The sequence below is a fragment of the Leguminivora glycinivorella genome, chromosome 5, assembly GCF_023078275.1.
Source record: "Leguminivora glycinivorella isolate SPB_JAAS2020 chromosome 5, LegGlyc_1.1, whole genome shotgun sequence".
NCBI classification, from domain to species: Eukaryota; Metazoa; Arthropoda; class Insecta; order Lepidoptera; family Tortricidae; genus Leguminivora; species Leguminivora glycinivorella.
This window is the reverse complement of record NC_062975.1, coordinates 2,221,823-2,235,862: the sequence shown is the minus strand read 5'-3', so window position 1 is coordinate 2,235,862 and position 14,040 is coordinate 2,221,823. Positions and strand designations below refer to the sequence as shown.

The 14,040-nt window shown below is 38.4% G+C and overlaps 1 protein-coding gene across 1 annotated transcript in view; it reads right to left on the bottom strand.

The window, feature by feature from the left end:
• LOC125226430 overlaps window positions 1-14,040 on the bottom strand; it is a 142,071-nt gene that overhangs the window by 85,971 nt on the left and 42,060 nt on the right. The window contains exon 11 of the mRNA XM_048130413.1: window positions 10,462-10,543. Within this exon, the coding sequence (XP_047986370.1) occupies window positions 10,462-10,543 (82 nt within the window). The remainder of the gene's footprint in view (window positions 1-10,461; window positions 10,544-14,040) is intronic.

Genomic DNA, 14,040 nt, shown 5'->3' with positions numbered 1-14,040 from the left:
TCAAACCCGCGCGCTTCATTTGCAATGCGTATAGTTCAAAAACTACTGAACGGATTTTGATATTTTTTGTTTTATTTTGCAGGTGATATTATCAGATTTTATTTCAATAAATAAAAATGTGACCATATCGTAGAAAAACTATTCGTAAATTTCGTGAGAATACAAAAAAAAATTTGAAAAGTTCATATTTTTCTTATTATTCGGCCGCCATCTTTAATTTTTTAAATGATTTTAATTTTTATATTAATAAAAGTTTTAATACAAACTGATAGCCACCCCAACCATTAAAATCGGTGCAGCCGTTATGATTCCAAATTTTTTTACATCACGTGCAAAAACGTCTTTCAAATCCGCGCGCTCCATTTGAAATGGGTACAGTTCAAAAACTTCTCAGCGGATTTTCATAATTTTTACTTTATTATGTAGATAATATTATCAGGTTTAATTTAAATACATAAAAATGTGGCCATGTCATAGAAAATTTATTGGTAAATTTCACGAGAATGAAAAAAAAAGTTTGAAAATTTCATATTTTTCTTATTATTCGGCCGCCATCTTAATTTTTTTATGACTTTAATTTTTTATATTAATAAACTCTTCAATACGAACTGATACACACCTCAACCATCAAAATCGGTGCAACCGTTATGATTCTATAAATTATTAAAAATATGCGGCCGCCATTTTGGAAAATGTCCGCCATCTTGAATTCTAGTGGATGAAAATCGTGTTTCCTCGGATGAAATCATTTGTATTGGTCCCTAGTATCACTGTGCAAAGTGGCTTGCTTTCTGCATAAAGTGCAGCTTTTGACCATAATTTCGCCGTAAGCCCTATGACTATTAGATTACTCTACCAAGTTATCGTGGCCCACAGCATCGAGTTGTCATATCAAATCTCAATCTGAAGAACCGACGCACCACGATCGCGACCGCATGAATGACCCAATAATTACCAATCCGAAGTAAAACCTAGGATTTAGCCAACCAACGGCGGGAAAAGCCCGAAGAGACAGTAATTATTACATTTCGGTTTTTTACCGATTGGCGTCACAGGTTTTAATGGTTTTTGGTGGATACTTAGTAAATAGAAATTGATAATACCTACAGTGGAGTCCTATTGTTATGACGTGTTAACGGATTATCGATTAACTTTAACTTCCGTTAAATCTACAGAAATGTATCGCTTTAACGATTAACGAAGTTAACTTTTTAAGTAACGGATTAACGATTATCGAAGTTAACTATTTGATTAACGGTGCCCAGCTATGGTCAAGATATCTCATTTGTTTAACAAAATAGCTGTAGCAGCTGCGTCTCATACATAAGTAAGCGGATTTAAAATTAAGGATTAATAATGAGAATCCCACAGTTCTTTGGACTACAGAAACTTCTGAGTTAATTTGGATTAAAACTACATAGGTAAGGGTACGCTGGCTTTAAACCAGTAGTTAGTATGTATCAGGGCAAGTTTGGCGAACACCGACGCGGAGCGCGGGGCTCCGGGCCTCCAAGTTGATCCCGAGCTAATACACTAGCTATTCGTCTCCGCCGTCGATCCAATAGGGTTATTAGGGCAGGTGTGTCACTCACGTCGCCTTGGCATTTTAAAAGTAAAACTTGGAGTAGGCTGGCGTTATATATAGCGACAGCACATGTTGTTAAGTACTTTACATGTCTAAGCACTCGAGCGCGACTGAAAACACGATGTTTGGATAGCAAACTACGTGTTTTATGAAGAACAAACGAGGCTGTCACTGTTAACTTTAGCATATAGATTATGATTAAAATATATTTGATAATATTAACACACAAAATAAAATACAGTTAGTCCGAATTCTTTATCTAGGTACTCATAACAAAAAGGCTCGTTACTATTATGTATATGTGAATGCTAATGAAAGAAATCTTATTAGTCGGTCTACACATTTGTTATGTTTAAACATAGAGCTAATTTATGCACACCGTGGTTTTCTAGTTTAACACGTCTAAATAGTGCCACTGCCGCAAGGATTCTAATGTGCATTAGGAATTCAGTAATGCTATTCATTTATTGTAGGTAATTATCGAGAAGAAGCGCCTGCAAAAGATGCTAAGCTTAGAAAGTCATTAACGCTAAACGCTAGCCTAATTTGAGTAAAAAAAAAAGTTTTACCATGACTGTTTTCACGAAACTCAATTTTCTTAATACCTACCAAATTTCTAAATGAGTTAAGTGCAAGATATTCATATTAAATGGGCAGAGCAATTTTAAATAATTGTAACCATGCACGTGTGGCTAGACTGTCTAGTTCTATTCCTGCATGTGCCCCATACTTGGACAAAATATTAGCAAAATGCTTAGTCCCGCCCACTAAAACGTTGGAAAGTGGCCGGGGAATAAGGGAGACGCTTTTCGCTTCACTCCACTGAACAGAATCTAATCTCAAGACTCTATTATGTAAGTACATGACATAACAGAATTTGGAGCGGCCCATATGATTATGATAAACTCTGTCGAGCTACTGGGTTTGCTTTAGATTACAGTTCAAAACTATAGAGGGAAAACTTCACGGTTATCTGTTTGCTAAATGCTGAATGTTCTGTTCACAGAGATGTGTATTTCTTTTTTAATTAGGCCAATTCGAATGTCATCAATGTCTTCATCATCAACGATCAATGAATTGGAGTCATGTAGTTAACGTCAGCTGTTACTCGCGCATTCAATGAGATTTGTCCGTAAAAGTATTAGCGCGAGCGAGACGCTAGCGCGAATGACAATTGACAACCAACTTGATATGATTCAAACATCGTTTTGATGACCAATGATTGTCCAATTTGACTCAGCAAGGACAATTTCGACCCAACAATCGAAGAAAAAGTTTGTTTTAAGTGTAGTAGTGGTTTTTAGTTACAATTTGGATCCTAAGAATTTTTTAAGTTCAGATGAAGATAAACAATACCATCTCATACCATCGGATGTCGTGAGTGTTGTATGTAGGCAGAGTGGCAACCCTAGCGTAAAAGTGACTGATGACAATCAAGTGCGGGTAGTTCGAAAAACTCGTACAGCTAGAAGATGTTGATACAACTCCCAGCCAGTCTACCCGTGACCACGGACGTAATGTCATGTCCGAAACGTCGGGTTAAATATAAAACGTAAGTTTTACGCGATTAAGTCCCGTTTTAATTTAATAATATGAGTGAAGATCGTGTTAGTTTAAATCAATATAAGATAAACAATTCCATTAGCATCTTGCAGAAATTTTATTGCACTGGTAGCAGAAATTTCCTTTTGAATAGTATGCTGATTCTGACAAAATAATTGGTTTTTAATTTTATTTATTCTAGTCAGTAAGGTTTCCTCTTTAGTTCGACCGCGAAAAAAATGTTGTGCTATGCCTATGCCACAGTATAAGGAATATTCAGTAGTTAATCTCCGGCAGGTAGATGCGGGCGGTCTCTACTGCGCAAGGTCACGCAGGGTTGAACAAAATTACTATAAAGTTAATCAATCAACTTCGTACAAAGTAAGTTGTTGTTATCTAATAGGTACTATTAGAAGTATTAGGTAACTGTAAGTATTAGTATAACAATACCACACCAGTCAATATTGAATACACAAAAAAATATTATTCATATATTTAGTCTCATAAGCGCAATACTAGATTGTGTAACGATCCCGATTCCCGAGCAAAATGAGATATTCACGGGGACGGCTTTTCACATCACGTAGTGGTAATTTATAATAATGTGGTAATTTATACGTTATACTTAGATATTATTTAAAACAAAAACGCACTTTCTACTACGTACCATTCAAGTAGGTACGTGTTTTTTTCTTAAATACTGACGAAATAGTATTTACATAAAATGTCTGAATAGATGGTTCCACAATATTTAAGTAGGTACCAAACTTTCGAGATAAGATAGATCGCATCATCTACCTAAATAAAAAACAAGTATTTGGTTGCAAAGTAATTAATGTCGTTACAGGTAAATCCTTATTGATTTGAATGCATCACTATATCTCACTTTTACCTAACGCTGCAAAAATATAAGTATAAAAACCACTTACTTTTCTGGAAGTCTAGGAATTGTGAAGAATGTTATATCCGGATTTTTAGAACTGTTCTCCATACATCCATAAACACTACAGTAACGAAATGACCTCGGCACTGACGTCATTTTCACACACACATCAAAACAGCGCGCAAACGCGGCCCCGACTGTCCAGCCCAATAATTACCAGTTTCGCATGTTTTCGCTGCATGCGAGGGGAGGGAGGGGGACACACCGCGCGGCGTGAAGTTTGTAAGAAGAGTTATTACTGGTTTATACTGTGCCTATGCTATAGTGATGTTAACTAATAAAAGTGGAAAAAAAAAACAGGAATAAAATATCAAATAGACCTAGACAACCCATTGCTTCAGAAATACATAAAAGCATGTATAAAAGGGTGGTCTAAGTCGCGCACACACACAGCACGCAAATAAAAGGAAACGTGCATAATGTATGCACCTGACTGCATGGAGCCAGTCGCAACTGTTTGCCTGGTGTTTGCGCCTGTAATTAATTAACCCCGTTCTGGCGAACAAAAACTAGTCCTTGGATAATGAGTAACTCTGCTATTAGGTATTATTATGTTGGCTCACGTTTGAGAAAAAAAGGGCTACGGCTTAGGTGCATATAATGTTTATGGTTTATTAATACAATACTTTCAATACCTACTTTGTAGAATATGTACTTAGTAGTATCTAAATATTAGTACATAGTATGTAATGTAAGTAGAATTACCATACCCGTATCCTAGGTCACTATTTCACACAATGCATTTTGTCTTTGTTCAAACCTTGACTCCTATAAGCGAGCTTCACATATCACTGGCAACTCGTGGGAGCCGTTAAAGGAACAATTTGTGTGTTGAGCTTAGGTAGATACTTTTAAAGAAGATGTTAAAAGGTCATGTTACTCGTAGACACACCAGTTTATGAGCGGACGTAAAAGCTCTCTTTATCGTGACATTTCGCGACGAAATAAAACCGGTTCACGATGAGACAAAAGAAATATCTCGTTTATTGAGGTCGCCGTGAAATGATTTCGAAAGTTTCGAATCCTCGCGGATTAGGTCCATGATCTCGAATAAAACCACTCCAAATGTACTATGAATATATTCGCGACCGGTTTACGACACAGCTGCAATTTATATCTACGGCTCAAAACTTCTAACCAAGTTGGTGCAACTTGAAAACTAAAGTGATGCCAAACCGCTTCGAGACCTTGAGGGTCGGTATTATGCATACCTATCGATTCGGCGAAACAACGGACATCGAACTACGGAACGAGTTAAAAATACCATCACCGGCGAGCCGACCGGCATCTGCGGGCACACCGGTCGGACTACTCTGAGCCACATGCGTTTGTTTACTAGTGACCGGTGGCAGTGCCGCCGGCGGCGGCGGAGCGGGCCACCGGCGGCAGCCGCACGAGGTCGGCCGCGGGCGAGGAGAGGTCGGTGGGTTCGGTGCGAGGACTTACGGCGGATGCCCCAATCCATGTCGAAGTGATGGCGCGGGAAGCGTCGCGGGCGCTCGTGCGCTCGGCGCGCGGCGCGGCGTCTGGCGGGCGACTGCCGTCCCTGCGCCCGCTGTTCCCTGCTGGGAGCGGGGCGCGAGCATTGTCCGCGCCACCAGGACGAGCTTCGCGGAAATTGCGGAGCCGCGGACCGTCTCGAGCCCGCGGATTCCCTTAATGAGCAGCCTTATCTATCACACAATGAGTAACGAACACTCATTTCCTACTAGGAAATTGAACTTTTTATGGACTATTTAGTAGACAGGCTCACTGTTCAGTTACAAGTAACGACTTCATTCTAATTCCAATCATTGATCTAATCTGCACACTACACGTAGGGTTTTTAATTGCACACAGCAAAGTGTTTTATTATTATTAAATTTCCCGGACGTGCATGAGTCATAGCAATTAAATTGTTACGTTAATTAAAAACCACAAAACGGAGCTTCAGCGTTTTATTTTCTTTTTAACGACAAAATACAATTTTTCACAGAAACCAAAATGTGTTATTTAGATTCGATCAGCTGCATTATCTCGTTTTCAGCGAATTGAATCACGGGAGATATTCATCTCATTCATATCAATTCACATTTCGTCATCTACGGATCACTGAATCTTGGATAGATCGCGGCTTGAGTTTTTCGTTATTACCTGCCAATATCAGTTTCCAAATCGGATTTAGCTATTCAAGTACTTTTTTTTGTTTTAAAATAGCATATAGGTACTGACCCAATAACCTTTTATAATTACCTACAGAATAACATATTTAAAAGGTATTCGTTCTTTAAAAAGTTGTTACAAGTAATTTAGTGGTTATTATTGACACAGAACGATTTTGCTATCCTTTCATTAATGTAATTGACGACCGGTCTGGCGTTGTTGGTAGTGGCTCTGCCTGCTAAGTGGATGGTCCTGGGTTCGAATCCCGGTAAGAGCATTTCTTATTTGGTATATCGCTGTGTGAGTACCCAACAACACCCTTCTGAAAATTATGTGGGACTCAGTCAATCTGTGTAAGAATGTCCTATAATATTGAATGTATTTAATGGCTTGACTTTGGTTACACAGTTTTAAGATTAGGCATGAAATAGTACATTACTCCCTTCGGTCGTGTTTTAATTTATCGCCACTCGTTTCGAACTTCCTTTTTTACGCACTTGTATCGTACGACCGACGTTTTTCAGTACAGATGAGCCTTCAAAGTTTCGACCTGGCATATAATGAACCACTTCTCGCACTAGTGCGTATAAAAAGCACAATTTGTACTGAAAAAGTAATTTAAAATTCGTTGCTCCCGTATTAAAGACGTGATTTTGTTTTTATCCGAGAGATTTGCATCTAAATGAGGCAATGTAATGGCTCCACGAATTAGCTACCGCGGGGACTGTAGCTGCTAGCTTGGTAGCCGCGTAAATCATAATTAGGTCGGTTTGTTCCTTATTAGCACGTTAAGTCCATCATGCACGTGCTGAACCCGTTACTTGCAGCGCACCTTATTTAGGTCGTACTGTTTACGGCTGGCCATTTATGACCTTTAACCTTTAGAACGCTTTATTCGTATTCGCCGATCGTCAAGTTCCCCGGCGCAAGATAAATAATGTACACCTTACTTGAACATGTCTGTTACTTTGACAGCGATCGACACAATACCAATTTAACCTTGGTGGGCCTGACTCGTAACGAACTATATAGCAACTGTTAAACACATATGTACCAACTCGTAAAAGCCTCTTATCAATCAATTAATGCCCTCTCAGGTCATATTTAAGTCCTTAAAGTTCAGGAATAGCTTGCCTAGGTTCTCCCAATCCACTTTAGTCTTTGAAAGCCGTTATTATTTATTTAGTAAAAGAGAGTTAGTGACTTTCTTACATTATTTTTAGAGGGAAAATAACTTATACAAGAAAACGTTCGTGATATTATTATGTAGCTCATCAGCCGCTTGAGTAAAGTAATATGCTTACATTTTCCGTGTACTTAACGTGTAAGCTAGCTGGTAACATAAGACTTACAGCTCTAAGCAACGCAACACACGACGAACTAAACAATCCTGCACGAACGGAAATCAGAGAGGCACTCCTATAGAAAAGGATGTAAGTAAATTCTACACATTTTGAATTAGCGCTGACGCTGAATGGTACATAATTTCGTTGCAACTAAGTGTTTTATTGCGGGGCTACAAAAACTGTGTAAGCTTGTTACACGCGCGTCAAAAGGAACGGCGAGAAACAAGGCTATTACACTTCAACAAATCACCTCTCGGGCGCGACTGTGAGCTGAATGCCGATTCTTTTTTTGCTTCGTCGATCTATCTATACATTCTCTGAATACGGATTGCTGAATTTCGCCAGGTTGCGCACTTTAACGTCCAAAAAGGACTTTATACTCTAATAGCGGCTACGAGGGCACCTGACTGTAGATTTTAGTAACAAAGCACAAAGAAGTAAAGCTAAAGTACCTACGAAAATAACATTTCATTTTTTTAGACGTACAAATTTTAAACATAAACAATTAAACACCTTATTACTGTGTTAAAAAGTAGAGTTAGATAACCTTCAATCAACCTCCATTTATCAACGTTCTAATCAGCTATTAGCTACAACGAGCACTATGAAAAATGGTAGCTGATATTTTGAGGGGTGGCCGATGTTAGGCCTTATTTCCCGTATCAGATTATTTTGTTCCCTCATTCGACCTACTCACAAGCACGAAGGGAGAACATGGTATTGCATTGACATTGAAATATACACAGTCGTTGGAATGATTGAGTGAATACAGTCCCTTGTGAGGAAAATAGGCCGATCGAGCATATTTTACTCTTCACGAATGATTAGCTTTCAATACCGTCGCACGTCCACATGAGCGAGCCGGTACGCATAATCTGATTACTGCACCAAATACGACAAATAAGCGGACTTGATACCATTGTCTCTGCTTTTAAGCATAATAAAGAGACAAAGATATCATTAAATGAATGCCAACAGGAATGTATAATAATGTTTTTATTTGATTACTTGCTTTTTATGACGAGGCTTCAATAGGAGATCACTTTATTGAGAACCGAATTCGACTCGAGTCTCTCGAGATCGTGTAACTTTTATTTTGTTGTTAACTGTTATACATTTTGTAGTCCCGCCAAATCTGCTCAGTAAAAACGGAATTGCTTGAAGCAATTCACCTGTAGAAATTACTCGAGTTTGAGTGCCACTTTTAAAACACAAAATATGAAATGTTTGTTTTTAATCCTATTCGTGATTGCTAGGAAATTTCAATGAATGAACTGGGGGAAAAGAGTGAAGTTTATTTAAACTTTTTTTCAATATTCGGCCCCTGTTAAAAGTAGGTTTAAAATATAACTAACTACTTACTACTATGCGGATGTTATTCCACCCCTTATTCCTGTATTCATACTATTTTTATTATGCATTTGTTTCAAAAAGGTAAAATAGACAGACATAACAAACATAAATATGTACATGAAAACTTTTTCAATACAAGACAAAAGTTGTAACAAGCAAATCGCTGAAATAAATTATACCTTGTACTTTTGGCTGTTGAAAAAAGTGTAAACAAACCCGAGCTATCAAATTTGACAGATCCAGGGGTAGTGAACCCACAGGGCAAGTCAAACAAAAGCTTACAATAACATAAGACTAATTTATGCATGCCATGATACCGAAAGGTCTCAAAACACATCCAACATGAGTTAAATGAGAATGGAATTAATCGGAACAGACACCGCTCTTATTTACCGTGTCAAGCCAAAACTTGATGGACTGTTTCTTTTCTACTTTTTCGGGTAATAAGGCTTTGCCATAGACAAAAACAAATCGGACTTGACGATCGGTCTGGCTCAGTCGGTAGTGACCCTGCCTGCTAAGCCGCGGTCCTGGGTTCGAATCCCGGTAAGGGCATTTATTAGTGTGATGAGCACAGATATTTGTTCCTGAGTCATGGATGTTTTCTATGTATATGAGTATGTATTTATTTATTTAAGTATGTATATCGTCGCTTAGCACCCATAGTACAAGCTTTGCTTAGTTTGGGGCTAAGTTGATCTGTGTAAGGTGTCCCCAACATTTATTTATTTGTTTATTTATTTAAATCGATACATCAGCAACCGTTCAACTACGACACCTCATTCATCAATAAGCTTAAGGTTATAAAGTAATCCGTAAACTCCGTACATACCTATATTGAATGTTGTCGCCGAATTCTAAGCATCTTTTCGTTTCTACGAATTCTACGTTTATATTTGTGTGTACTTTACGGGAGGGGATTTCCTTCAAAAGACGGCTACATGAACGCACATCCTCTAAGAATATCACTGAAGCATTAGGTTAGGAGAATCCGCAGTTAATCCAAGCGAGAGGCTTTACATAAGCCTTACACAGTTTCACGTCACGAATCCTGTTTGAGGCTGAGAGTAAAATGGGTAAATCTAAAATATGAGGGACCATTGTTGCTAGGCGTAAATTAGAGGTTGAAATTTTAAGGACTAACCTATACTTTTGAGATCATAATGAACAACTTTTATAATGGGACCAAACCTGGACTGTTTCATACGTCCCGAGTATCCCGACTGACGGCTCGTTTCTATAGAACAAACAAATTTGTTTCTGCGATTACAGCATATTGGCCCCATAATAAAAGCTATTCTTTATGACATCTAAAGTCTCTTTGCAAAGTATAGCTCCTTAACCCTCAATCTGTCAAAAAATAGTCATGCTCACGAGTTCAAGTGTCTACGGCGCTCAATAGTTCTAATTATTCTGATTCGGAAAAAATACAAAATTAAGGTCAATGGTCATGTTCGTCAGATCGACCATTGCTCAATTAAGGGTTAAAATTTAACCCTGTATAAAGTGTGAAACGAAGAAGAAATGGGTTGAAAGAACACATTACTCACTGCGGTGCGGGTGGGTCATTACGATGGCAAGCGGGCACTCGTCGTCCTCGAGAATACTTTCGGAGTTGTCTGTCGCGTCCACCTGTTAAAAAAAATTAATAGGTATATAATCTCTAGCGAAAATGGACTTAAATGAAATAGATCTATGCTCCATTAGCAGGCGTGGTTACAAAGGAGCGAGTTAACAATAATTACATAGTATAAATGACGCTAAACGAGCCCATTGAAAGATTTTTATTTTACTGTACAGTGAGCTGGAAAAGTGCTTGGCGAATTTATCAATGAATTAATTCATAATTCCTCCATGTAATTTCGCAGCTCACTGTACATTCTTACTAGCCGTTCGGTGAAGGAAAACATCGTGAGGAAATCTGCATAGGTATATCTGCGAAGAAAGTTAAAGATGTATCTGAAGCTACCAATCCGAATTGAGCTAAGTGCGTTTTCACATTATCCGATCCGATATCAGATGTAGGACCGATATCCCATACATTAAAGGCGCCATCTTGGATTTTTTCAATTGAAATATTTGAAATCCTTCCGACATCCGATATCGGATCGGATAATGTAAAAACGGACTAAAGTGTAACGAGGGGCCGAGTCCTCTCATGAGTAAGAGGTATGTCCCCAGCAGTGGGACGTATTTAGGCTCAATTATTCATTCATTAATCATTCTGTCAGTAGAATTTCGTCCGTTATGATCCAGCAAACTGATAGACCGCATTACAGACGCAGACGCGTGCGACGCATTTTGCGTCTGCCAAAGTGCCCTAAAACAACATGATTTATATGTATTTATTGACATAATATAAACGGTTGAAGCTAAATCAAACACGACCCGTAGAGATCTAACTCTCCTGGCGTGCTTAAATAATCAACAAAACAAATCTCCATTTCAAAGGTGCAGACAATTCTAACGTTGTATTCAGAAAAAGCTAATTGCAAAATCTCGCGTTGCTAAATTCAATTTGCGTGTTCCACAGAATATAGGAGTTTATGTGCTGTCAAGAGTTGGCTCTCACGTGTCTTTACTCTTTTTACACAGGGGTTTCATCGAAACATAATCATATAGAGTTGTTTACATATGTAGCATGGTTCTACAAATAACATATTTTCAGATATTTTTGCAGTCTTTGTTGTGTAACACATTGTTGTATCTAACTGAATAGTATGAATCTGAAGGTAGCCAAAATGTTGTAATCAGCAGTGATTTTTTTCTTTTCATATTTTTAGCTAATCGGGGGGTCTACAATTCACGGTGACACTAGTTTATTACTTTTTTCTGATATCCATATCAAATTGCAGTATTTAACGATAACTGAGTCAAGTTGCCTACACATGGACAAAGCAAAATATTACTTGAAACCTAAATAAAGCCAACAAAACAAATTCTCTGTTCTAATTCCCGCGCTACGATTGGTCAAAATCTCGTATGCTGTATCTGCATTCTAAATTCGGAGTGTCATGTGCAGGTGGTTCTCGTCAGAGATCAGTGCCTATCAATTACGTGCAGATCCATGAGAGCCTGTCCGATTCGAGTGTGTTTTGTGTACGGCTGTGGGTAACATAGCTCGACAATATCGACATTGGGATTTTTGTTTCTAAATATACATAAGTATATCAGAATATATTTAGTAAAACCCAGTGTAGTAACACACATGCCGGAAAAGAAACTAAAATACACGTAGGCATACAAAGTCTGATTCAACGCTAGCATGTTTTTTAAATATTATAGACTAGGTAAGGGGTGGTAGCCTAGTAACGGATGGCGCACTGGAAGAGAGGCCTATAACTCAGCAGTGGACGATAATCAGCTGTTTTTCGTATCTTGTACGATATACCGCTTGACTTCACTACTAGTTTTTTTGTGAACGAAAATAAAGCCAGACCGAAAAGAAGAGGCTTTGCCTCTTTCAAATTACAGGCGACAAGACCACATGGAAAAAGGCGCCTTTGTCAAACAAGACACAAAAAGGCTGATAAAGATAGCCGTAGTCGCGTTCGTAAACATAAAGGGTCAGTTAGCAAACATGTCAAAACAGGCAAGATCGAGCCTATCAATTACTCGGCCGATAAGAGCCTGCCCGCGTCGAGTGTGTTGGTCGGGAGCCGGACGCAAAGTGCTGCGCCGTGTTAGTTATTTACCTAACCCTTCGGCCTGATTTGGACGGCGTGCGAACTCGCATGCGACTTTAGTTACATTGCGGGCTGTTGAGGTTACATACAATTTTGCACCGCCGTCAAATACCGCAATGTAATAAAACTCGTATGCGAGTACTCGTACCGTCTAAATGGGCCCTTATACGTAGACATTGTCACATATTGTAGGAAACAGGGAGGATTTGGGGTGTGATAGGATTTGTGTAAATCTGTTGTATATCTCCCGAGTTTTTAGTGTATTATAACTTATAAGGCAAAGGATAATTCGGTTCACTTATTAGTCATCTTCAGACATGACGGCATGTGCCTTCGGCATAGACATATGGAGCTTAGGCCGTATAGGATAAGAGCATAGCATAGCAAGATGAAACGTATTCTAATAAGTCGGGTCCATAATATTCTTATCTTATAAATTTAAATATCTTTATTCACTCTATATTTTGGACCTAGGGTATATTTCTAGCGGGCATATTATTTGAAAACATGTTTGTAAAGAAAGCTCCTAGCTATTCGTTTTAAAGGCATTCGTAAAGCTTGGTGTTTTCCAGGTTCGTTTTTATTTCATTTAGTATATTGTAGTATTGTAATTTTAGTGTCGGATCTCGCCCTAACAAGAGTATTAGGTTGTAGTGAGTCTAGAGCGAGCCGCCGTCATTGAAACGTCGCTTGAAGCGATTACGTACCTACTCGCCCGTTAGCGTACTGAAACGAACCAATTTACTACGAATATACCCAAAGGAAACATTGCAAGTGCTTCAATTTCAATACATTTAAGGACTCGAATTCAAATCAAAGCATTATAAGAGCTCTTTTAATGAAGTAAGAATGTAAGTAAGTAAACTCGTTATGGTACCACAAATATTTATAAAAGAAAGAAGAAGGAGGAAGTAATAAGGCGAACTTATCCCTGATAGGGATCTCTGAATACATACTTTCATTGAAGGGCATTTTCAGAAATTGGGACCCACAATTTAACTCCCTTACAAAGTTACGAGTAACTCCCTGTCAGTTTTGTAACGACAAGCATAAAATCTGTCTAAAAATGAACTTTTTTCACGTTCTAAATGTAAATTATCGCTTATAGTTTATGTCATCATCCTCCTTGCGTTATCCCGCCATTTTCCACGGCTCATGGGAGCCGCTTTGACAAATAATCCCAAGATTTTTCGTAGGCACTAGTTTTTACGAAAGCGACTGCCATCTGACCTTCCAACCCGAAGGGTAAAAGACTTTATTGGAATTAGTCCGGTTTCCTCACGATGTTTTCCTTCTCCGAAAAGCGACTGATTCCGAAAAACACTTATAGTTTATGTCATTAACAGAAAAACAATATTTTTATGCAAATTTCATGCTTTAATATCGTTACAAAACTGACAGCGTGTTAACCATCAGTCTAAAGTGTCTAAACTTTAGATGGAC